The sequence below is a fragment of the Moschus berezovskii genome, chromosome 10 (genome assembly GCF_049115385.1).
Source record: "Moschus berezovskii isolate FMDL1 chromosome 10, NW_MosBer_1.0, whole genome shotgun sequence".
Classification (NCBI taxonomy): domain Eukaryota; kingdom Metazoa; phylum Chordata; class Mammalia; order Artiodactyla; family Moschidae; genus Moschus; species Moschus berezovskii.
Window position 1 is genome coordinate 110,471,815 of NC_142469.1, and position 26,451 is coordinate 110,498,265.

Here is a 26,451-nt window from a genome sequence, read left to right on the forward strand (position 1 = left end):
AGGCACGTGGGTGCCAGGCCCTCACATGTCCAAGTGTCCGCCCGCTCAGCGGCGGCACTGGTGTCGGTCCACGTGGGCACCAGGCCCTCACATGTCCAGGTGTCTGCCCACTCAGCGGGGGCACTGGTGTCGGTCCACGTGGGCACCAGGCCCTCACGTGTCCACCCGCTCAGCGGGGGCACTGGTGTCGGTCCACGTGGGCACCAGGCCCTCACGTGTCCGCCCGCTCAGCGGGGGCACTGGTGTCGGTCCACGTGGGCACCAGGCCCTCACGTGTCCGCCCGCTCAGCGGCGGCACTGGTGTCGGTCCACGTGGGCACCAGGCCCTCACGTGTCCGCCCGCTCAGCGGGGGCACTGGTGTCAGTCCACGTGGGCACCAGGCCCTCACGTGTCCACCCGCTCAGCGGGGGCACTGGTGTCGGTCCACGTGGGCACCAGGCCCTCACATGTCCACGTGTCCGCCCGCTCAGCGGGGGCACTGGTGTCGGTCCACGTGGGCACCAGGCCCTCACATGTCCACGTGTCCGCCCGCTCAGCGGGGGCACTGGTGTCGGTCCACGTGGGCACCAGGCCCTCACGTGTCCGCCCGCTCAGCGGGGGCACTGGTGTCGGTCCACGTGGGCACCAGGCCCTCACGTGTCCGTCCGCTCAGCGGGGGCACTGGTGTCGGTCCACGTGGGCACCAGGCCCTCACATGTCCACGTGTCCGCCCGCTCAGCGGGGGCACTGGTGTCGGTCCACGTGGGCACCAGGCCCTCACATGTCCACGTGTCCGCCCGCTCAGCGGGGGCACTGGTGTCAGTCCATGTGGGCACCAGGCCCTCACGTGTCCGCTCGCTCAGCGGGGGCACTGGTGTCGGTCCACGTGGGCACCAGGCCCTCACGTGTCCGCCCGCTCAGCGGGGGCACTGGTGTCGGTCCACGTGGGCACCAGGCCCTCACAAGTCCACGTGTCCGCCCGCTCAGCAGGGGCACTGGCGTCGGTCTGCACAAGAGCCACCAACAAGCCTTCCTCTGCCATCTTCTAACTGAAGTGTAGCCCAAAGTGCTAGTATTCCTTGTGCTCCACTGTGGCGCCCACAGCACTGGTCGCTTCAGGGAGCAGAGCTGGGAGGCGCAGCTATCAGTCAGGTGACAGGTGGAGATGTGGGTCCCGGGAGGAAGCGTGTGGGCATGGGTACGCGTGTGGGCACCTGTGACCTGGGTACGCTCCCCAGCTGTCCCCAGCTGCAGGGCGTGAGGGAGGTGTGGACGTGGGGGCAGGAAGAGCTGACCAACACACACATCACCACGGAAACACGTCCCCGTGGACACCAAGGGAAGGAGGCCTTTGGAGGCGGAGGGGGAGCAGCGGTGAACACTGAACCAGGCTCACGCCTGAGAGAACACACGTCTCCCAGGGACACAGCGGGAGACACAGCAGAACTCTCAGCTCATGGTCAACCCTGCAAACCCCACACAATGCTCCTTCTAGAGCACCCACAACCAGTGGGAGAGTCAATCCCTCAGCAGGTTGATAGGAAGTCCAGGGTCCCCGCGGAGGAGGAGAAAGGGGTCTGGGTTTCTCCAGGAGACAGGAGTCTGGAATTCTCAAGGAGGAGGAAAGGACAGACATCTTTTTTTTCTCTACATTCCTTAGTCTTAGTCACATAAAACATTTTTTTCTTTAAGTCTGAAACTGATGATTACACAAGAAACAACTCAGTTTAAACTCTGTACTACTGATCATATAACAACAGTGTATCCTGCATGAAGACAGTTTCTCCTTCCTGAAAGCCTGACCTATCCTGATGTCTCAGAATGTATGCTATGGGAGTGGGTCTGGTGGGGTCTTTCTAGTGTTCAGTTCTAAGCCTGTTTCCCTAAAACGTAAATTGTGGGAGTGGGTCTGGTAAAACTTTCACAAACCCGAGACATTATTTTGATTAATTCTAATAATTAATTAAAAAGTATATAACTCCCTTGCTAATACTAGTGAGGGGCCACTCTCCATCCCCACTCTGATGTCTGGGTCAGAAGCTCTCTCTGTCCCTTTTGACACTTTAATTAAACTCTGCTGCACAAAACCTCCTGAGTGATCAGCCTGGTGCCTGGTCGCGAAGCTCAATCTTCTTCAGAAATCACGAATCCCACACCATTCACCGTCAGCTATCACTAGCCTCACAGCCCACACATCACGATGCCTTCACTCTTCCCCTCAGCCTCCAGAGGACATAGGCCTTGTTTTATTTACTAATAAGAAATTATCTAACTTATATGCAGAGTACATCATGAGAAATGCTGGGTTGGAGGAAGCACAAGCTGGAATCAAGATTGCTTGGAGAAATATCAATAACCTCAGATATGCAGATGACACCACCCTTATGGCAGAAAGTGAAGAAGAACTAAATAGCCTCTTAATGAAAGTGAAAGAGGAGAGTGAAAATGTTGGCTTAAAGCTCAACATTCAGAAAACTAAGATCACGGCATCCAGTCCCATCACTTCAAGGCAAACAGACGGGGAAACAGTGGAAACAGTGGCTGACTTTATTTTTGGGGGCTCTAGAATCACTGAAAATGGTGACTGCGGCCATGAAATTAAAAGACGCTTACTCCTTGGAAGAAAAGTTATGACCAACCTAGATAGCATATTAAAAAGCAGAGACATTACTTTGCCAACCAAGGTCCGTCTAGTCAAGGCTATGGTTTTTCCCGTGGTCATGTATGGATGTGAGAGTTGGACTATGAAGAAAGCTGAGCACCGAAGAATTGATGCTTTTGGACTGTGGTGCTGGAGAAGACTCTTGAGAGTCCCTTGGACTGTAAGGAGATCCAACCAGTCCATTCTAAGGGAGATCAATCCTGGGTGTTCATTGGAAGGACTGATGCTGAAGTTGAAACTCCGATACTTTGGCCACCTGATGCGATGAGTTGACTCACTGGAAAAGACTCTGATGCTGGGAGGGATTGGGGGCGGGAGAAGGGGACGACAGAGAATGAGATGGTTGGATGGCATCACCGACTCAATGGACATGGGTTTGGATGGACTCCGGGAGTTGGTGATGGACAGGGAGGCCTGGCGTCCTGTGATTCATGGGGTCGCAAAGAGTCGGACACAACTGAGCGACTGAACTGAAGAAAGTGAGATCTTGCTAAAGTCCGTTAAGACCTCGTCCCTTCTAGTTCAAACACATCCTATGAAACATGAAGCAGATTTGGGCCTCAGGGCCCCAGCACCTCCTCTCCAGTCAGAGCTTCACAGCGGTGGCCCTTTCCCCACGGGTGCCGAGCACAGGGCTGAAGGCACCCGCGTCTCCTCCACTCCTGGGAAGCTGGAGGAACATCCAAACTCACACGGAGCCCTCCTCTGTGGGGATGTCAGTGAGTTCCACTAAATCTTAAAGAGGCAGTAGGAGTGTTTCCTCAAATCAGTGAATAAAAGGGTTTTTTCCTTCGTTTAAGGTTGTTGTTGATTTCCTGGCGAGTGGCTTGTTCACGGGGTCGGGTTAGTTTCGGGTGCATGGCAAAGGGGGTCAGTATTACTCACACCCATCTACCCCCCCTTTTCTTAGATAGCTTTCGTAACTTTCTAAACTGATTGGAGGAGACTCTGTTTCACGTGAGTGACTGGTCAGGCTGCTCACTGAAGCATTTACAAAAGGTGAACTTTCAGGAGAGCACAAAGCTGAGTGGCCGCTGCCCCACTGGCCATTGGAGGAAAGCAGAACGCCAACAAGTCTCTTCACGTTTGCACACAGACTCCACTGTTTCTATGTGGGAACAAGTTAAACAGGGCGCATACTAGATAATTCTAGGGAAAATAAAACAGTGCGGGAAACGGGAAATCCCAGCCGCGCCCGGGCCAGCATGGCTCTTCACAGCGTTGTGGAAGGTGCGTGAGGACCCATCTTACTGCCTGAGGCTCTGTGACGGGAGCAGACCACGCCAGCAGACATCTAAAGCACGGGGGCTCACAAGTGCTGATCCTCCCCTTCACTGGTCAGTCAGACGGCAGGCACCTGCCTCCACTGACTACACGTCTGCGCCCCCACCTCCCGCGCCTGCTCCCCTGCGCCTGGCGGGTATGCACCCGACCCCACCCCCAGCTCCTCTGCCTGCCTCCTCCACCCACAATGGTCTGGCTCCAGCAGACCAAGTAAGCCCTTCTTCTCTTTCTTGCACAAATAAATGTCAGAAGGAAGTGCTGGTGCCAGACTCTCGCTGACTCTTTATAACGTACCTTAGGATAGAAATTAGGAGTTAGTCCTATGCCCTGAACGCAGGCTATCCACCAGCTCACGCAGTGCTGCAGCCACGCATCGCAGGCAGGGGACGAGCCACAGAAGACCCCTCCCTTTACTGGTGCTAACGAAGCTTACAGTCAATAGAAAACGCTTGCCACTTTAATAAAACAAGAGTATTCAAAGACACGAGGAACAAACAGTCACAAAAGGATGAGTAAACACAATAGTAAGCTGGACAGGCAGGAAGAGAGGGACCGGCGAGCTGTCGTGGGCAGGCTCTGGTTACGGATGCAGGACTTCTCTTCAGAAGCCTGGGTCCAGCTCAACCTCCCTGGTTTGTTTCTCTGTAAGAAATGATGACGCCTTTTAGGATGACTTTGAAAGCTAAATAAATATTTACTTTATGTGAACATGATAACTTGCTCTGGAACTATAAGGATGATTCTCAAGGTCAATCCTCCTAGAAGAAATGGCTCTTAGAGCTATTCCCATGAAGGTGGAGAGCAAACTAGGGGTGGCCCTGATAGCGTGCTAGGGCTGGGTTAGGACCAGGGGGGAGGGAGCTGCAGCCCAGCTTCCACACCAAGGCTGTGGCCTTGTGGCCTGTTAGCCCTGTGGCCCGACTCCTCTAGATGGGGGCGGGGTGTACTTTATCAAAAATGTAAAATAAGGAGAGTGTTCTCTATGATCTTTCAAGTTACTTCTAGCTCTAAAGTGTGACTATTCTAGTTCTGCTAAAATGGACCATGAGCAAACAGACTAACAAACAAGCCATAATCATCTGAACCAGCAAAGTAAGAACCAAACCGCACAGGACATGCTTCCAATTTAAGGCAACTGTGGAAACTTGATTCCGAACTGTGTTTCCAAGCTGTGAACTGTAGGCCCACAGTCCCCTTGGCCTCGAGATCTGGAAGAACTTAGTGGCTTGGCAGGACGGCATGGCAGCTGGGCATGGAGGCACACAGCCTCCCGATGGAAAAGTTGACGGCTGTGCAGGCCAGGGGTCCAGTAACCGAGGTCCCCCTCTGCTCCAGAGCTGTGGGGAGGAGCCGCGCCCACAGTGGTGCACAGAACACCCCTGACCTGCCGAGCAGAGGCCCTGCTTCACTCTGCTTGCGTTTCTGTGTCATTCCTGGGAAAGCGCAGGCTTAGATACTGCACCAGCACAGGTGTCAGCAAACAAAAATACCGACGCAGTGAGTCCTTAGACAAAAACAAACACCTCCGGATCCCAGGTCTCCAACTTCTGAAGCCACGAAACAGCCATTCCGTGTGCAGCCCCTTTGCCATCTCAATCCAGGGTGGCAAGACCAGTGGCCTTCGATTGAGTCACAGGCAACAGTGGAAGGGGCCCCTCTTTCTAAGCTGGTCTGGGGTTACACGAAAGTCTACATTTTACACATAAACTCACTCTGTGTTTCTGCCGATTCATCACTTTAAATGCTTGCAGAGCAGACCAGAGCACAGCTGAGTGTCCGGGACCCTGGGTCTCATATGCACGTTTCTGCCCCCACGGAAGGGAATCGCCCTCAGGGGAGACTGTGACTCCTGGGCCCAGTGACTGCAGTAGTCAGCAGTGCTGATGGGATCGTGACATGCACGTGGGCAAACACCCATGATTCACTCCCCAGGAGACACTGAGCCTCTGCTCTGCTGGTGATGGTCTGATTCCCAGGTATAAAAACGAAAGTGAAGAAGAAAAACCATCCTCCCGCGGAACGCAAATTCCAGTGGAGAAGCCGACACATAAACTGGTAACTTAAGAAGGTAACCCTTCACGTGCCGCTCACTGATGTGCTGTGCTCAGTCGCTCCTCATGTGCCGCTCACTGATGTGCTGTGCTAAGTCGCTCCTCACGTGCTGCTCACTGATGTGCTGTGCTCAGTCGCCCCTCACGTGCCGCTCACTGATGTGCTGTGCTCAGTCGCCCCTCCACGTGCCGCTCACTGATGTGCTGTGCTCAGTCGCTCCTCCACGTGCCGCTCACTGATGTGCTGTGCTCAGTCGCCCCTCCACGTGCCGCTCACTGGTGTGCTGTGCTCAGTCGCTCCTCACGTGCCGCTCACGGATGTGCTGTGCTCAGTCGACCCTCCACGTGCCGCTCACTGGTGTGCTGTGCTCAGTCGACCCTCCACGTGCCGCTCACTGGTGTGCTGTGCTCAGTCGCTCCTCCACGTGCCACTCACTGATGTGCTGTGCTCAGTCGCCCCTCCACGTGCCGCTCACTGATGTGCTGTGCTCAGTCGACCCTCCACGTGCCGCTCACTGGTGTGCTGTGCTCAGTCGACCCTCCACGTGCCGCTCACTGGTGTGCTGTGCTCAGTCGCTCCTCACGTGCCGCTCACTGATGTGCTGTGCTCAGTCGACCCTCCACGTGCCGCTCACTGGTGTGCTGTGCTCAGTCGCTCCTCATGTGCCGCTCACTGATGTGCTGTGCTCAGTCGCTCCTCATGTGCCGCTCACTGATGTGCTGTGCTCAGTCGCTCCTCACGTGCCGCTCACTGATGTGCTGTGCTCAGTCGACCCTCCACGTGCCGCTCACTGGTGTGCTGTGCTCAGTCGCTCCTCATGTGCCGCTCACTGATGTGCTGTGCTCAGTCGACCCTCCACGTGCCGCTCACTGATGTGCTGTGCTCAGTCGACCCTCCACGTGCCGCTCACTGGTGTGCTGTGCTCAGTCGACCCTCCACGTGCCGCTCACTGATGTGCTGTGCTCAGTCTCTCTTCACGTGCCGCTCACTGATGTGCTGTGCTCAGTCGCTCCTCACGTGCCGCTCACTGATGTGCTGTGCTCAGTCGCTCCTCACGTGCCGCTCACTGATGTGCTGTGCTCAGTCGCTCCTCATGTGCCGCTCACTGATGTGCTGTGCTCAGTCGACCCTCCACGTGCCGCTCACTGATGTGCTGTGCTCAGTCGCCCCTCCACGAGCCGCTCACTGATGTGCTGTGCTCAGTCGCTCCTCACGTGCCGCTCACTGGTGTGCTGTGCTCAGTCGACCCTCCACGTGCCGCTCACTGGTGTGCTGTGCTCAGTCGCTCCTCACGTGCCGCTCACTGATGTGCTGTGCTCAGTCGCTCCTCATGTGCCGCTCACTGATGTGCTGTGCTCAGTCGACCCTCCACGTGCCGCTCACTGATGTGCTGTGCTCAGTCGACCCTCATGTGCCGCTCACTGATGTGCTGTGCTCAGTCGCTCCTCATGTCCGGCTCTGGCCCCGGCTCTGGCCCCACGGACACAGCCCACCGGGCTCCTCTGTTCACAGGATTCCCCAGGCAAGGATACTGGAGTGCGCTGCCGTTTGCTACTCCAGTGTGTTCTTTACATCAGGATCTAAAACTGTTATCAAAAGGCCGAGAAGCTGACTTTATTTTAGGGGAAGGTCAGGGAAGACAGCACTGGAAGAAGGCCCCACGCTGAGCAGGGGTCTGACTGAGGATCACATGGCCCGCAGCACTGGCGCAGGGCCGGCACTGGACCCCCGTGAGCAATGTGGGCGGCAGAGCTGGGAAGCGGGCCGGCTAAGAACTTGTGGGACAACATCCTGGAGGCTGTGCCGAGGACTTACATTTACAGTTTCACTTATGCTTTTTCATCAAAATCTTACAGGGAGAATTATACAGCAGTTTAGCAAAATGGTGACCATGAGGTCACATAAGGTCAATTATAGTGTTATAGTGAGCATTTTTCAGAATAATATTGAGCCTTCAGCTGTATAATGGAGCCACAGGCAGTCAAACATTTCAGACATGTTATCAGGCACATCCCGAACTCTTGCCATAAGCACCTTCGCCACAAGCGCTTTCAGTGCGTGACTAACTGGCATTAAACCAATCGTGCAGGAAAGACTGATGAGCTGGTGACCACGTCTGACTCTCTGGTTTTGCTTCTCCATTGACGCACTGCCTTGTTTTCATATGACACAAGCCAAAGCCCTCATAATGGTCTACACTGTGACAAGCGGACAGGGCAGCCCTAAGACAGTGGACGATACCTATGCATGCCAGCCGGACAGAAAATGGGAGTAAAATTGCCAGAAGTGAGAGTGCAGAGCCGCACTGCATCCTCCACCAGAAAAGGATAACGCACCGGTCTGCAAAGCCTCTGTGATCTGAAGTGGCAGAGTCGTCACGGGCGTGTGTGACCAGCGACAGTGAACCAGGAGCACACAGCAGGGCTCAGGCACACACAGCATCCCAGTGCCGGGAAACCGACACACCTCTCGACAGAGAGAATATCAGCAAAAACAGAAAAAAGTGCAACGCGGAGTGAGAAGCAAAAAACAGTACAAAATACTACAAAGGAAAGACGTGGAAGGCAACCCACCAAGTAAAATCGGTCACTTATACACGATTGTCATAACTCTACCTGCATTTTAAATTATTCAAACAGCTTGTATTTCATGATAAAACTTTTTATTTTTTGTTATTCATTTCACATTATGTGCTTTTAAATGTAGCTTTTAATTTTTGGTTATTTAATCCTTTATGGCAAAATTGCCTTATAGCCAATTAGGTATGCAAAATGTTTGCAGCAGAAACACAGCAAAGATACTTACAGCAAAAGTTCATGGAACCATCAATAGGAGACTATGGTGTAAAATGTATAGATGCCTCTTCAGTGCTCCCAGAAACCTTAATACCTATAAAAACCCCTCTAGCTTTATAGCATTTCATGATTTCTTAACACTGTGAGTACTGAGTAAATTACATTATCGTATTTCCCCACATGATTTAGTGTTTTCTGGGTTCACACTAGCAAATGTGACCTGCATTTCATCAGAAATTGGTCTGAATCCAACATTTCTCTGGACTTTCCATTTCCTACAAACTAGCAATGGCTTCTGGATATAAAATGCCTTCCTCACTGGAGTACTCTGTTTCAGGTCTGCTAATCAGTGATCTTGGAGCACACCTGCATTTAGAACTTTCTCTCCGCTGTTTTAATCAGGTCTGTCCACCATGTCCCACAGTGGCCTGGGGCAGTACTGATTTCACGCAGGTAATGATGCCTGTGCTGTCTCTGGCCAGACTGCAGATGGAGCCAAGGGCATCTAGACCACTGAGCTCAGCATCAGCCCTGGACCCAGGTTCCTGTGGGCTCTTGCTATTGAGTGATGGATGTGGGCTTTCCTAGAAAAGTGGGTACATGTCAGGGGCTGAGACCTCGAGTCTGGGCAGTCGAGTGCTGGCGGTCCCCCAGGAGGACAGCGCACATGGAGTCGGCCTGTGTACCGCCATCTAGGGCACTTAACACAGAAGCTCCCAGAATGGGCTCTGATACCCATCCTGATGTTCCAGTGGGAGATTCAAACGTCCAGCCTCTTGATGGACCTATGGAAACAGCACATGTGGGACAGGACACAAATACCCCTACTTTCTTAGAAACACTCTAGTAGACGTTCATGAAAGTACACCTCACGTACTGTGCATGACTCCCAGCCCGAGTTCCTGCTGCTCAGCTAAAACAGATTCTGCACCGCTCCAGAGCACAAGAGCCATAAATCTATAGCAAAACAGACTTCAGATGACTGACGCTGGCAACTTGAGCCCTGGAATAAATTCTGCTACTAACGGTTCAAACTGGAAATCCTCCGTCTCGTGCTGTGGAACACGACGCCCTCTCTATGTGGCTGGTACAGCCTCACCCACTCGGGTCGTTTCCAGCACAAACAATAGCTCCTACCAGTTTCAGAGGTTCAGTTTCCTTCCTCTTCTGTTGAAGAAATTCTGTCAGAAACCTTGAGGTCAACACCTTATTTGTTTTATCTTCGTAAATAATCATCTGGACAGGTTATGCCTACACTACAGTGAAAGATCAATTTGTGGTCCTTTTTCTGGCCACCATAGGAAATTGCTTGAATATTAAAATAAATAACGTGACAGTAGCAGGCTTTCTACTCCTCAAGTCTGCACTACATTTAAATTTATGGTTTGGCTGTTGACTTTGCTAAGATCTGCAGAACATTTTCCAAAAGGGAGATACTGTAGGTTTTTTAGAAGTGAAATTAACTTTTATGATGTGGGCCTGATGAGAAAGTCAGGAAGTATCTGGGAATAAAATACTCTTCAGAACCAGAGCACTGTATATGAAAACACATGTTTGAAAGCACTTGACGTCTAAAAAAAAAAAAAGCATTAATGCCATAATCACAGAATATGTATTGCCTCTCATAGAATGGAAACAAGCAGCTCTTCTGCAATCTTGATGCAGAGTTCATCTCCAGTCAGAGAATCTACGATGGAGAACACGCTGCTGGTGCACAGGTCTCTGTGAATAAGAGGTGGTCTCCCCTCTCGTCCTGTGCATTTCAGACCCTGTTTCTCCTGGGAGACTTCCCATGCTCACAAGGCACTTAGGACCCCTCTCCTGTTCTTACACAGCTCCTTGGGGCTCCAGAAGGTGGGACCTGAAGTCAGCTCAATGCAAAACAAACCTTAGCATAACTACTGGCCAAGCACATGGGTTTGTTCAAGTATGCTAACTTCTTCATGCCTCAGTTTCCCCATCTGTAATATGAGGATAATCAAGTACCCACTTCCCCAGGACGTGATGATCAAATAAATATTTATTAATAAATATCACTTAGAATGGTGATATCACACAGTACATATTAATATCTAATGAATAAAAGAAAATTTCTAAATTGAACTCAAACCATTTTGTCTTTGGCTGCACGTAAGAATTAGGCTTGGGTATGCGGCCAGGAAGAGAAACTCAAAACGGGGCTCATTTAACACAGAGCACACGGAGGCTGGCAGCAACTTGACAGAAAATTCAAGTGGCATCAGAGGCAAAATCAAAACTGAGAGTTGATGCCTCTTGGGTTTGAATCCAGACAAGGACAGGCTCAGTACTGGCTCTGCCACACTTTGGGTGTCAGACCTTTGTCAGCAGACCCCTAAATTCCTCAGTGACCTGTCCACTACATACAGTAATCATTAAGGTCAGTTTACTATTTAATGTATAAAATTACATGTGGGTACAATGTAAAGAAAATAAAGAACATACATCCACATAGATACAAAGTAAAAAAAAAAAAAATACCACACAGGGAATTCCCTGGTGGTTCAGTGGCTAAGACTCCACAATTCCACTGCAGGAGGCATGGGTTCAATTCCTGGCCAGGGAACAAGATCCCACATGCCACATGGCACAAAATAATAAAACAATAATGCTTTAAAACACCATACACACATGTGCAGCTGCACAGAGAATTCAACACTGTAACAACCCTCTTAGCTCTTCTAGAACCACACAGATTATACAATTGAAGAACCCAATTTTAGAAATAAGAAAATCAAGTCTCAAGAGTGAAGTCTCAAGTCTCTTTAGTGAAGAACTGCACGGCAAATGTATAAGATTTTACTGTTATTATTTAAATCTGCTTAAGAGATAATGTTTGAACAAAACTGATAATAACATAATGTGAATTTATAGCATATTGAAAAGTGAAACACATCATTATCACAGATTAAAGACCTGGAGAGGAGAAATGGAGATGCACTTACATATATCTATAATGTTTTTACTACAGATAAAGGGCTTCCCTGGTGGCTCAGACGGTAAAGAATTCACCTGCAATGCATGAGACTCAGGTTTGATTCCTGGGTCGGGAAGATCCCCTGGAAAAGGGAATATAAACCCACTCCAATATTCTTGCCTGGAGAATCCCATGGACAGAGGAGCCAGGCGGGCTATAGTTCATGCAGTCACAAAGAGTCGGACACAACTGAGCGACTAACACTTTCAGTTTTCATAGATAAAGTGGGATAATATAACCTGAAGGCAGGTTGGCATAAGTATACACTTCAAAACTTAAAGCAACTTCAGGTTGCTAAAATAACATGTTATAGTTAGAATCCAGAAAAAGTTACAAAATAGAAGTACAAAAAAAAAATCCAACTGAGCCAAAAGAAGGCAGGAAAAGAAAAATAACATATGGACAAATGGAAAACAAATAAAGTGAGAGTCTTAAACATAATCACATCAATAATCACATTAAATGTAAATGTTCTAAATATACCAATTAAACAACAGAGAACTTCAGATTGGATAAGAGGAAGACAAAGCTGAATGCCACTTATAAGAAACACAGTTTCAATATAAAGACCAAGCAGGTTCAAGAAAAAAATGAAGATAAACTATCGTAATGCCAATCAAAAAGCTGGAGTGGCCATATTAATATCAAGTATATTTCAAAGAAAATAAAAAGATACCATTTCATAATAGTAAAGGGATCTAATCACTGAAACAACATAATAATCCTAAATCTAATGCAGGAGCTTCAAAACACATAAAGCAAAAACTGACGGAATTATAAGGAAAGAGAGTCTCATGGTGGAGGGTCCTCAGAGAAGAGCCCCTTCCTTATTAAGGATCATAGTCAGAGTTTTCACTGCCCCTTCCAGGGCTGACAGAACATGTAGACAATTATTATGGATACAGATGATCTGAAGAATGATTTGCCATTTGTCTTAGTTCATGCTTACAAAAGGCTCCAGACTACACATTCTTCTCAAGTGAACACAGAACATGAAACAAAGTGCATTAAATTCAAATCACGCAAAAAATGTTTTGTAACCAAGTGGAATTAAATCAGAAATCAACAAAGATCTTGGGAAAGTTCCCAAGGGTTTGCAAGCAGAACACACTTTCAGATAACCCAGTGAAGAACCAGCAAAGAAACCAAAAAGGAAATTTGGAGGTCTTCTGGACTAAATGAACATGAAAAGGTGACATCAAAATCAGGGGGATTCCATTTTCTCCATACCCTCTCCAGCATTTATTGTTTGTAGACTTTTTGATGACGGCCATTCTGACCAATATGAAAGGGTAATTCATTGTGGTTTTGATTTGCATTTCTCTAATAATGAGTGATGTTGAGCATCTTTACATGTTTACTAGCCATCTGTATGTCTTCTTTGGAGAAATGTCTGTTTATCCTCCAATTAAAATAAATAACTGAAAAAATCAGGGAGATGTTACTAAGAAGCAGTGCAAGGAGGGGATTCATGGCCCTGAGCTCCTACCCTGGGGCCCTTCTGAATATCAAGAGCACCGACTCTCAGGGCAGCAGGCATATGGCAGGACCACCCGGAGTTTGCACTCCTGTCATGTCTTGGCACAGGGGTCTCACAGTCCAGGGGGAGGAAGGTTGTGACTAAAGGGGGCTGAGGGTCAGGGGTTGGGGAGTGAGGAGCAGGGGTGGGGTGGGGTCTGCTGCAGAACAGAAGACCAGGTGAGGGAAGGTGGGTAAGAAGTGTCTGTAAAACCTGCTGCAAGTGAGCGGGGGAGGGCAGAGAGGGCGGGTGGAGGTAAAACCACAAGTGATGAGGTAACTGTTGGGTTATGTTCAAGGGCACGTGGACGAGGTGGAGGTGGAGATCCAGGACACAGGCTGCCAGTGGGCTGTGGTCAGACGGTCAAACAAGGGAGGACCCACCGGGCAGACCCCAGGAACAAGGAACACCCGGCCTGGAGGTGTAACGTGAAGCTGGAAATGGACCTGCGTCGAAAGGAGAGGAGCCGGGCGTTTGCGGAAGCCCAGACGCGGAGGGGGACGCTGCACTCCGAGGCTGCCCGCAGACGGAGAAAGGACAGGCCTACAGTGGCCCTGAGAAACCTGCCCGAGAAGGCAGGCTCCGCCCCGAGAGTCTCACGCTTCCTGGCCCCAGCACCCCCAGGACGCGGACTAGACGTTGACTAACTCGGCCCATGGCTCCTGCGATTCCGCGCGCATCCAGCATGGAGAATCACTGACTCAGAGAGGACAAGGGGCCAATTTTAAAAAGAGAAGTTGAAACGTGACAGTGAGACCCTGCGCGCGCAGCTGCGGTGGTCCAGGCCTGATGGTGGCGAGCATTGCTGAAGAAGAGCGATCCCGCGGCCTCTCGGGCTCAGCGGCTCTGGACCAGACTAAACTGGCCTCGGCCACGTGCCTCTGCTGACCTCAGTCCGTCTCCATCCACAGGGTGCTTCCTACTCAGTGCTGAGCTTCATTTTCTTCTAAATGTTGTAATCAAGAACAAAAGGAGTCTGTGAGGCTCTGTTTTCCCATAAGAGACAGAGAGGCAGGCTAAACGGTTCAAACAGACATGGCAGCAAAAGTCTTTCCTCCGCCAACATAATTTTTAAAGACTAAGGTTAAACAAAATAGAATTCTTTCGCTTATTTTAAAAGTTAAAATGCAAACCGTGAGAATAATGAAACTTATTTCGCAAGTTCAACAGGCTGGCTTGACTTTCTGATCCTGATGGCAGGAGGGTTGCAGGGAGCTTTAAAAGGAAGGGTCAGCATTTCTGGGGCTTCTCAGAAGAGCCAGGCGGGCACCCAAAGCGCATCTACAGGACATGAGTTAACCTTCCCGATCGGAGGGCAGCGTCCCTCCTGAGGGTTGTGCTTTCGGCCCCGGGAGGCCTTTCTGGCCTCACTGCATCACGCTTTGGGGGTGACATGCCCCCCTGTCCTGTGAAACCTGCGGGCTCCACATCAGGTGCCCGACACCCACAAGGCAGGTGGCAGCTGCCTGCTGGCTCGAGTCACGCCACTCATGGTAAGGGAACTGCTGTCAGATGCAGTCCAGCCAGCCGCACACCTGCGCTCCTATCTGACTGCAGCATGAAGGCTCGGCTGGAACCCACCTCGCTTGTGAGAGACCCTGACCAGACTCTCCCAGCTTCTGGAAAGTTCTCTGGCCCCTGCCTCCCAGCCTTTTGTCACCTGGCTTTGGCCTGTGTGCGAGCCTGGCTTGGGCACTGCCGCCATCCTGTGAGCTCTTAAAATAGTTCCAGTAAATGAATAGAACCACCTGGGGTCGCTTAAGTCAGCAGCACAAGGCCACTGCTCAGAGCCGAGGCTGTGGACACCCAGGCGCCTGACAAGCGGGAGGACACACACTGTTCACCACTGTCTATGCCCACGGAGGAGCTCAGAGCCTCTCGAGTCACAGCAGAGTCCCCACTCCCACCTCGAACCTGGCAGGTCTGGGTACTTCCTGACTAAAGTCAGACACAGGAAGGAACAGCAGTCTGTTGAAATCCATGCTCAATAAAAAAAATAAAAAACAGAGAGCCATTCTCCGGGACTGCTTTGCCGGAAGGCACAATGCTGGAGAGTCACTACAGTTAGAAAAATTACAGCCAACGTGTCAGCCCGGTTCACTGTACCCTCTGAGGTTTCAGAAGACTGAGGTCTGGGAGAAGGACCCTCACGTTACTTGAATGGCTACTTTTGGACTGACGTACCTTGCCTGCTGGCAGCTGAGAACTGACAGTGAAACGCAGGAGGCGACGTTAGTTCTGTTTTACATGTCTTTGGACTTTCAGGTCAATTGCTAAATGCAGAGCCTAACTTTCTTTGGTGAAATTTTAAAACAAGATGAAGTTTTATCCTAAATCAGTAGAAGACTGAATGTTAATACTGATTCCCCACAATATTCAAAATTAGAAACACCCCAGGAAATTGGCTCTCGATTCCAGGTAAGACAGACTGCTGCCTGCCCTGATCTATGGCTTGGTTGATATTTTAAGAGGATTATGAAGTCCCACCTACCAAGAACACCTCCCCCAGATGTCAAGCACCCGTAACGTACGTGGGGGCTGCCTTCCTCCCTTACCTCTCCTGCTTTGGATGCGGACCTGCCCACCACGCGGATGCCAGCGGGGCTGGAAGCACACGGAGGCCCTCTTTCCTCCCCGGATCAGCCCGCTGCTAAAAAGCTGAGTCCTAAAAAAGGGGTTTTGTACACCAGGCAGCAGTTTCTCATTAGCTGACTTTAAAAATCCAATTCTTACTTTTCATTATGAAGTTTCTTCAATGGCTCAGGTTTTGTCTGTGAAGCATTATGTATCAGAAAGAGCCTTTGGTCAGTTGCGTAACAAAAAAAGAAGCATTTGTGGTGAACACACAAAAGCACCACTTACCAAAGCCCTGTTCTTGTTTTCTGGAAATCCTCGGGTTAACTCCAAGAGTCAGCGGTGAGACCCTCAACCATCAGGCCAGCAGCCCTGACACCCCCCAAAGCCACGGAGAGCTGGTGTCTGTCCGCGTGGACCCAGACCAGACCTTCATGGTGTTCCTGCCCCCAAAACATGCTGCTGCATTCCAAGAAAAACAGAGAACTCTTCTGACCAGGACCACCGATAACTTTACACTGAGGCCAATGGGATGTTTGAACCGCCAGGAGGGCACGCATGCGCCAGGCACGCGCCACGCACGCGCCACGTCCTGGGGGCGGAGCTCCGCCTGGAGGACCCCTCCCCTGTCAGGAGACGAGACAGGTACACCCGTCCCAGGGAGTGAGCACGCCCTGGTGAGGCCTCCACGGCAAGCCCCTGCCTAGCCGAGGTTACGTCAAACGGCTGTAGTGTACTGCGATTATCACACAAGGCTTGCGACGTCGGCGCCGAAGGTGCTCACAGAGAAAAACACAACACAGCACTCTCACCACTCACTGTCTTGGGACTTCAGAGCCCCTCCTGGGGCCAACCAAGTGCCCAGCACAGAGCCTGATGCTTAACAAGCAGTTGAGGCAGGAGGGTAAATCAGGAGCTTGGGATTAACAAACGCACACACGACCTGATGTAAGACAGGTAACCAAAAAGGACCTGCTGTACAGCACAGGAACTCTGCTCAACACTCTATGCTCACCTGTATGAGAGAAGCATCTGAAAAAGAATGAAAATATATATCTACATAACTGAAGTGAACAGGAACTAAACAGCCTATTGATGAGGGTGAAAGAGGAGCGTTAAAAAGCTGGCGTGAAACGCAACATTCAAAAAAAATTAAGACTAAGATCATCGCATCCAGTCCCATCACTTCATGACATACATATGGGGGAAAAGTGGAAACAGTGACAGATTTTCTTTTCTAGGGCTCCAAAATCATTGCAGACAGTGACTGCAGCCATGAAATTAAAAGACACTTGCTCCTTGGAAGAAAAGCTATGACAAACCTAGACATCATATTAAAAAGCATAGACACACCTTTGCAGGCAAAGGTCCATATGGTCAAAGCTATGGTTCTTCCAGTAGGCATGTACAGATGTGAGAGTTGGACCATAAAGAAGACTGAGCACCAAATAATTGATGCTTTTGAACTGTGGTGTTGGAGAAGACTCTTGAGAGTCCCTTGGACTGCAAGGAGATGAAACCAGTCAATCCTAAAGGAAATCAACCCTGAATAGTCATTGGAAGGGCTGATTCTGAAGCTCCAATACTTTGGCCACCTGATGTGAAGAACTGACTCATTGGAAAAGACCCTGATGCTGGGAAAGGTTGAAGGTGGGAGGAGAAAGGGACGACAGAGGATGAGATGGTTGGATGGCATCACCGACTCCATGGACATGAGTTTGAGCAAGCTTCAGGAGTTGGTGATGGACAGGGAAGCCTGGCGTGCTACAGTCTCAGTTCAGTTCAGTTGCTCAGTCATGTCTGACTGTGACCCCATGGACTGTAGCCTGCCAGGCACCTCTCTCCATGGGGCTTCTCCAGGCAAGAATACTGGAGTGGGTTGCCATGCCCTCCTCCAGGGGATCTTCCCAACCCAGGGATTGAACCCAGGTCCTCCTCATTGCAGGAGGATTCTTTACCAGCTGAGCTACCAGGGAAGCCCCAAATCAACTATACTTCAGTAAGTTTTTAAAAAGCAGTTGATAAATATCACTGCCACAAGATTTCCCAGCTGGTCCTTGTCCTAACACCTTCCTCCTGCCTCTTTCCTCTTTAGAGTGGCATCTAAGAAGCAACATGAAACTGGAGAAATGCTTTCTTTAAAAAGGTCATCAGATTTCAGTTTGGAAGCTCAGGACAAACAGCCACAGTCTGCGCGTTAACAGTGTGGACACGCAAAACTGGGAGCTCCTATGACAAAATAATATTGAATATGCTTGGTTTTACTGCAAATCTTTAAAAAAGGCCCACAATGGCCCAGGCGGAAGGGAGGGAGTCAGCATGGACATGAGGCAATTGCTGGGCTCCTTCCCAGCCCCCAGACAGAGCAGGAACCAGGGGAACTGGGAGAGGCTGGGTGGGACAGGGCTTCACATGGGCGGGTGCTGATCCGGCAGCTCTGCAGCCCCGGGGCATCTGGAAACGTTGGCACCGCTGGGGGTCCCAGCATCAGTGAGAAGGGACCGCAGATGCAAGTCTGGCTGCGAGTGGACATTTTGGGACAGTGACCTGAGGAACCGTTCGAATGCATTTTCCTACAGAAAGTAGTAGTCCAGGTGCAGGAGCTACGGCCCGGCACCCTGACAAGACCGTATCTGTGGAAGGACAGTGCAGGTTTCCATCCCGGTACCAAGAACATATGAACTTCAGAGTAACAATTAGGAATGAGGAGATGTGTTAGGTTCTCCAGAGAAACAGAACCAGCAGGACAGACAAGGACACGTTACAATGAGATTTATTCCAGGAGGTGGCCCACGCGGAGATGGAGGCTGAGAGATCCAGGATGGCCTGAGGGCCAGGGGGCTGACGTCGGAGGCAGGCGGAGGTGGAGGAGGTGGACACCCAGCTCAAGCGAAGGGAGGAATTCACCCTTCCTTCTACCGTGTGCGGTTCCAGGCCCTTGGTGGGGTGAGGCCCCCACGGTGGGAGGGCAGTCCTTCCACAGTTCACCAGCACAGATGCCCCTCTCCTTGGAGACACTCCCAGACACACACAGAAACTGCTTCATCAGGCGTCTGGCCTCTCTTACCAGTCACGAGGACATAAAATTAATTATCACAGGAGCTGTCGTTAAGCGCTTCCTAAATATATAGTTTTACTTCCATGGCGACTTCTGGAAGTTGGCACAGAAATAAAAAAGGAATAAAATGGCATCAGCTCAGAACCCCAAATGGGGCCCCCCAACACTCTCCAACCAAAAATGAAAATTATAACATCACAAACAAGCACCAGCCACAGACATTCGACTGCAAAAATCTGGAAGATATTTTCCTGTAACCACAGACGAAAGGACATAGATTGAGAAACAAATGTTGGCGTAAACACGCATCATCCTCTGAAACAATGCGATTGTACAGGGCAGGATGAAGTCCCGGGCAGCCTGCAGCCCCGTGAGCCGCACAGGCGCCCCAGCTTGGAAATGCAGGACACAGGGCAGCCGCTGGATCCAAGGGCCGTCTCCTGACCAGGACCTCATTTCCCACGTCAATGTAAGGCTGCAGCTCCATCAGGAAACGGGTAGCTTGACAAAGACAAGACAAGCAATGGGCCCGGCTGACCCAGGAGACGTCAACATACAAATTACGGGGTGGGGGAGCAGTGCGCAGAGAACAAGGCAGCCGAGCACAGACCGAAAGCTCAGATGCACCCAGCCAGCAAAAATCAGTTGGCCTGAGGCCACAGAAAACCCATCCTCAGGACTCCGGAGAAAGAACAGAGGGCCAGAAAAGACTGCTTTCTCTTTTCCAGGAAAACAAAGTCAAGGCGGCTGAGAGAGAAGAGGACTGGAATTTTCAATAGTGCCCGTTCCTGAGGAGAAACAGGGCGCAGTGATTTCAGGATTCCTTGTGAACTGATGATCTGCGGTAGCTGACGGGGCATGAACTGTGCTGTTCAATATTTATGCTTCGCTGTTCCATTGAGCATTTCGAGTCTTATCAAAAAGTGAAGCTGAGAGAAAACACAGCTGTTTCATGTCAGGTCCCACATGTGTAAACATGTCTGTGTGGGACCTGGCCCCGCGCTGGGTTCAGTCGCGTCCCCTCTCTGCGGCTCCACGGGCTGCAGCCGGCCAGGCTCCTCCGTCCGTGGGATTCTCCAGGCAAGAACACTGGAGTGGGTTCCCATGCCCTCCTCCAGGGGACCTTCCCAACCCAGGAATCAAACTGGGGTCTCCTGCATGGCAGGCAGATTCTTTACCAGTTGAACCACCAGGGAAGCCCCAGAATACTGGAGTGGGTAGCCTATCCCTTCTCCAGTGGGATCTTCTCAACCCAGGAATCGAATGGGGGTCTCCTGCATTGCAGGCAGACTCCTGACCAGCTGAGCTACCAGGGAAGGCAGATTCTTTACCACCTGAGCTACCACGGAAGCCCGTGGCTCCATGACTTGGGTGTAAATCCAGGCTGGAGGCAGGCAGGATGCCCCTGCTCAGGGCTGCAGATGCTCACCCAGCAAAGTCTCTTCCCAGCACCTGCTGGGGGGCACAGGCTCTGTCATACTGTGGCCTCTTCCACCGGCACAGACACGGTGAATATCGGTCCCTCTGAGGAGACACTGACGTGCAAGGACCAGTGACGCAAACAGGGCAGTTGGTGCTGGGCACGATGGCAACAGGGGGGTCTTGAGGCACCACGGTGGTTTCGTGCAGAAGAAAAGGACCTGCAGCTCGTTTTAATTTGTACATTTTCATCCAACCTATCGATGTTTAAATTGTAAGACCTAGTTTCCTTAAGCCTTTCACTGTCTCATTTATCACATGTAGAACTCGAGTAGATTTTGACCATCACATGCAGAGTGGCCTTCAGTTTGTGTTAACTCCACTCATGATGAACAGATTGAAATCCCTTAAGCAATGTTTTAATATAAATTCTCTTAAAATCATTGATTCATTTCAAATGTAATATATTACATTTCTTTAAATGACAAAAATAAAAAACCAAAATGCTCCCAAGTTCTTAATTCTGAAAAATCTAATAAACTAAACTGTATCAATATGATGACTCTCAGTTCAGTTCAGTTGCTCAGTCGTGTCCAACTCTTTACAGCCTCATGGACTGCAGCATGCCAGGCCTCCTTGTCCATCACCAACTCCCAGGGTTTACTCAAACTCCTGTTCGAGTCGGTGATGCCATCCAACCATCTCATCCTCTGTCATCCCCTTCTCCTCCTGCCTTCAATCTTTCCCAGCATCAGGGTCTTTTCAAATGAGTCAGTTCTTTGCATCAGATGGCCAAAGTATTGGAGTTTCAGCTTTGGCATTAGTCCTTCCAGCGAATATTCAGAGTTGATTTCCTTTAGGATGGACTGGTTGGATCTCCTTGCAGTCCAAGGGACTCTCAAGAGTATTGTCCAACACCACAGTTCAAACGCATTAATTCTTCAGTGCTCAGCTTTCTTTATAGTCCAAGTCTCACATCCACACATGACCACTGGAAAAACCATAGCCTTGACTAGATGGACCCTTGTTGGCAAAGTAATGTCTCTGCTTTTTAATATGCTGTCTAGGTTGGTCATAGCTTTTCTTCCAAGGAGCAAGCATCTTTTAATTTTATGGCTGCAATCACCATCTGCAGTTGAGTTTGGAGCTCCCAAAAATAAAGTCTGCCACTGTTTCCCCTGTTTCCCCATCTGTTTGCCATGAAGTGATGGGACCAGATGCCATGATCTTAGTTTTCTGAATGTTGAGCTTTAAGCCAGCTTTTTCACTTGCCTCTTTCACTTTCATCAAGAGACTTTTGAGTTCCTCTTCACTTTCTGCCATAACGGTGTCATCTGCATATCTGAGGTTATTGATATTTCTCCCGGCAATCTTGATTCCAGCTTGTGCTTCCTCCAGCCCAGCGTTTATCATGATGTACTCTGCATATAAGTTAAATAAGCAGGGTGACAGTATACAGCCTTGACGTACTCCTTTCCCTATTTGGAACCAGTCTGCTGTTCCATGTCCAGTTCTGACTGTTGCTTCCTGACCTGCACACAGGTTTCTCAGGAGGCGGGTCAGGTGGTCTGGTGCTCCCATCTCTTTCAGAATGTTCCACAGTTTATTGTGATGATGACTCTCAAGTCCTCTTAAAAATGAAAATGCTGCTCAAAAACTAGTGAAATTTTCTTATTTTTCGCAGCTAAAAAGTCACAAGTCAAAAGTCAGTTCACATTTCAAATTAGAATCAGATACTTTAGTATAACAAAGTCCTTAAAACATTTACAAACATCTTAAATACCACTTATCTTCTGATTATTCCTAAATTTATGAGAGTCTATTAATAGCACAGGCGGATGCACTTATCTCTATATTTAGCTGCAAGCACTGAAGAAACACTTTCTAATCTATAGTAAGTTGGAGCCGCATTCCAGGGGAGCCAGCACACATATCATCACAGTCAATTTTAAGTTAAAAGCTGGGACAATCAGTAAGCAAAAAGACAAAGATATGAAGGGCAAAACGAGTAATTTACAAATGAGAAGAAAAAACCTGAATATGTGATAGCATATGAAATAATGGGTAGCCTCCCTAATAATCAAAGAAATTGAAATCAAAATAATGGGACACTATTTCTTGATATTGAATTTAACAAGATAATCAAAGTGTCAACAACTGATGCTGGTGGGGAGACAAGCAACGCTTTGACAAATGTTTGTCTGTATTTATCGGAACCCTTTCACAGTTTCACTGTTTTGCTCAGCGCTGCTGCCCATGATAAACCCAGTTACAGAAAGCGCCGTGTGCACAGAGAGGGACACCAACACGACAGCGTCAAGAACAATCACGTGTCCACTGTGAACGTGTCAGCAGCTTAAAGCAAGTAAGAGTTTTCCCGATTTCCGTCCCTTTACTCCCCCTTTCTCCAGACGCCAGCTGGCCCAAGGCAGGGAGGATAGAGGTCACGCCCCGTGCACACATCCCGTAGCTGCTCCTGGTTCTTCCTCCACCGGGTCTAAGCCACGCCTGGAGCTGGACTCCACCTGCATCCTGTCTCTTTGCATAAACAGTCTGAGGTCTCTCGTGTTCCCACTATTTCTTGTGTAATGCCAGTGACGTAGTTAAATGCAACCCAGCAAAGGTGGAAACAGCAAAGCAGGATTTTCCATAATAAACCCCACATGGTACAGAAATAGAAAACGGAAAATAAATTCCTACTTAATACCCTAAAGACCCACTGTCAGTAAGAAAGGGCTTTCACGTTACCTTTCATCTACGCTCTATTTCATTCATTATTTTATAACTGACATCAGGTAAAATGGGCGCTGTGATATCAATGTGAGATGCCTCTGAAGACATGAAGTAAAGCTGTATTTGTGACTGCTGCGCATTCCAACAAACGCGCCCGCCTGTCTTCACGTGCAGCGGCTCTCCTCTGCGACTCACCCACACGTTTCCTCTCCTTCCTCCCTGTGGGGCCGCGGACCCGCTCCCCGCAGCCTGCACGCTCACTCTCCTGTCTCCTTCCGACCTCCGGTTTGAATACCCTGCATCGTTTTGTTAGAAATCACCATCGCAGCCGGGATAGATAAACTGTGAAGTTTGTCTCCAACTCAACACTGAAGTATCTTAAGACAAACACAGCACCTTCTCTAGACCCAAAGCTGACCACCCGCGCTCTGGACCACACTGGACCTGGCCACCCGGCTCAGCCACGCGTCCTAGCAGGACCGTAGGGGGCATCGTACTCAGGGCCCCTCAGGTCTCGGCCGCCCTGCGGAGGTCCCGCTCCCGGTGAGCTGGTAGGACCCTCGTCACTGTCAGCCCTTTTCTCTGAGCCACACGCACTGCTGGAATCATTTCATCATACAAGTATAAGCTTCTTCCAAAAGACTCACAAGTCTTCCTTTGACACCTGAGCAACATCAACAATGAAAAAGTCTACTCTGGGACCATATCTAGCAACTTATTCCAAGGAACTAGAAACTTCAATTTTTGAAAGGGGATACTATCTCTCTCAATTAAAATTTATTTACAAAGGAAAAAGCCAGCCATGGGATCTGCCTCCTGACTTCCACCATAGCTATGCAGCATCCCTGGAGCAAAGCTGGCACCACCCCGGGAGTCCTCCTCTCCTTCCTGACCAGGAGACGTGGAGGCCAGCGCCCACTTTGCTAATCCTTGTGAACGCACCCTTAAACGAGGTCTGGACTGCGGGAACACGGCCAGCAGGTCGGCGGAGTCTGCCAGCCGCCCCCCCACATCCATCACAGTCTTGGGCCTGACCAACAGCAGAGCCACCACAGGGCAACCAGCGTTGAGCAGACAACCAGAGACACAAACAGAGGGGGATCTGGAGGAAAGGTGTAAGCCGCGTTAAACACTAACGAAAACTGAGTATCTGGGAGTTCTGATCTCCTTCTGTATTTTAATAACAAAATCATTCACTTTTCTGGGTTGATTTGCAACGGGCATTACTTTATCTTAATCCTTTCTCCTAATTAAGATTCTTAAATTTTGTGGCTCTTCTTCTCCCTCCAAATTCTTTTCTGGGGAATTTCGAAATCCATTCCTTACTTGCACTGTACTTGCTTTCCTCTTTCCATCTTCCTGTCCATGAAGATCTCCTTATTCTTCTAGATTTCCGTTGGAGCAAATGTCCATGGGCACAGAATGACAAATACTTTCATTGTAAAATGAAAAACCCTCCATTTCTCTTCCTCCCCAGTAAAGGTCGAATTTCGAAGTTCATCTCCCCGCACTCAATGAGAACTAGCATGTAAACTTAAATATGATAAAATTCTACCCAAACACTGTCTGACAGATACAACAGCTTTGACCTGAGACTTGTATGAAACAGAGGAAACTGTACCTGAGCGGCAACCGGGCTAAAGGCCACGGCGGTGACCGTGTTGGTGTGTCCTGCAAGTCTGTGGGAGAAAGTGCTGGAGCTGGTTTCGTACACGTACGCCTGGAAGACAGAATGCACATATGCTGTGTTTTAGATGCGAATAACCTGCAAGGAATCGTGCAAAGCAGAAGCAAGTTTCCCAAATGATCAAGCATCAGAGCCGCATCCGGGGCAGCTGATGACACACCGCCTAAGCCATGGAAGTAACGTCATGAAACATGCTTTTCTCTTTTCCCTTTGAGACAGTTTGTCATCTTCACGAATTTATATCACATTTTCTATTTTCTACCATGAGCCTCCACAAAACCCTGTGGACAGTTTTAAATATATGCTCATGTGTGAGGATTAATCTTAAGTAAAGGGTTTTCTATTTCAACCTTCTCTGGAAGTCCCAAATTGACTGGGAAAATCTGTTTTATTGCCCTTTTCCATAAACTTTAGAGAGAAATATCTATACTTTGTTTCCTACTAATCAGCTTGGAGTTGGAGCAATTCAAACATTTAGAATTTTCTCCAAGCAGTTGATGAAATGAAAAGTAAAAAACACATTCCTCTCTAATTGTATTACTGTATTAAAAGATCTATGTGTGGAGTCACCATTGAATGCTTCATTTTAGGGACAAACTCTGGATCCCAGGGGTGGGAGAACAATTCTAATTATTAAGCAACAAAATGTGCCAACCAGTATTATCTAAAATCCACTGATAATTAAGACAAGTGCCATATTGCAGGAGAAAGACCTCAAATTTGATTCTTTTTCTCCAAAAAAATCAACTTTAATGTACCAATGAGTCCTTCACATTTAGACTTTCCAAGACTTTCTGTCATTCATTGGCTAAACTAATCAGTGGAAGGACTGATGCTGAAGCTGAAACTGCAATACTTTGGCCACGTGATGCAAAGAAGTGACTCACTGGAAAAGATCCTGATGCTGGGAAAGATTGAAAGCAGGAGGAGAAGGGGTCGACAGAGGATGAGATGGTTGGATGGCATCACCAACTCGATGGACCTGAGTTTGAGCAAACTCTGGGAATTGGTGATGGGACAGGGAAGCCTGGCGTGCTGCAGTCCATGGGGTTGCAAAGAGTCAGACATGACTGAATGACTGAACTGAACTTTAACAGTGGTGTTGTGATAAAGTCTACACATAGATGTTTTATATATTCTGAACTAAAATGGAGAAGTAAAACGTCTGCCTTTTCCTCCTGGCCCAAAGATGCATTTATTTGAAATGAATATGTTTACTTAACTCTAAGACTTCTCATGTAGCTACTGGGGTAAGACCAGAAGACAACTTGAGAACATGTGCTTCTAACAGTTCCTAAGGGAGACCCCACTCTGAGAACCACAGGGCTGGAGTGGCCATGACACCTGTACAATGTATCTCTGTCTGCAAAACCCTTCACAGCTCTCACATCAACCACAGCTGGCCAGGGTGTGTGTATGTGAAATGGTTAACACTTCACACGCTACTGAGGAAACCAAGTCATGAAGGGAGCAAGCCACTAGCACAGCCATCAGGTGTCCACACTGAGATTTTCGACTGGTTTTTCTGACAACACCCTTCCTAAAGGGCTCGGGCCTCCAGAGTCCCTCTAGCCCCACAGATGCTTCAAAACCATCCTTGATGTTTCTTGCCCACACGGTGAGGGGTGCTCTCATTAATCCTGCAGGCTTCTCGGAATCAGAGCTCTCCTCTTGTCTGCTGTTTAGATTGAGT

General features: G+C 49.3%; 1 protein-coding gene across 4 annotated transcripts in view; it reads right to left on the bottom strand.

The window, feature by feature from the left end:
* WDR27 (WD repeat domain 27) overlaps nt 1-26,451 on the bottom strand; it is a 151,262-nt gene that overhangs the window by 53,664 nt on the left and 71,147 nt on the right. For 3 of the 4 annotated variants that reach the window (XM_088840913.1, XM_088840914.1, XM_088840912.1), the window contains one exon: nt 1-24,791. In XM_088840913.1, coding sequence (XP_088697039.1) covers nt 24,606-24,791 — 186 coding nt within the window. In that variant the 3' untranslated portion in view covers nt 1-24,605. The remainder of the gene's footprint in view (nt 24,792-26,451) is intronic. The other variant, XM_055433681.2, reaches the window with a different exon arrangement.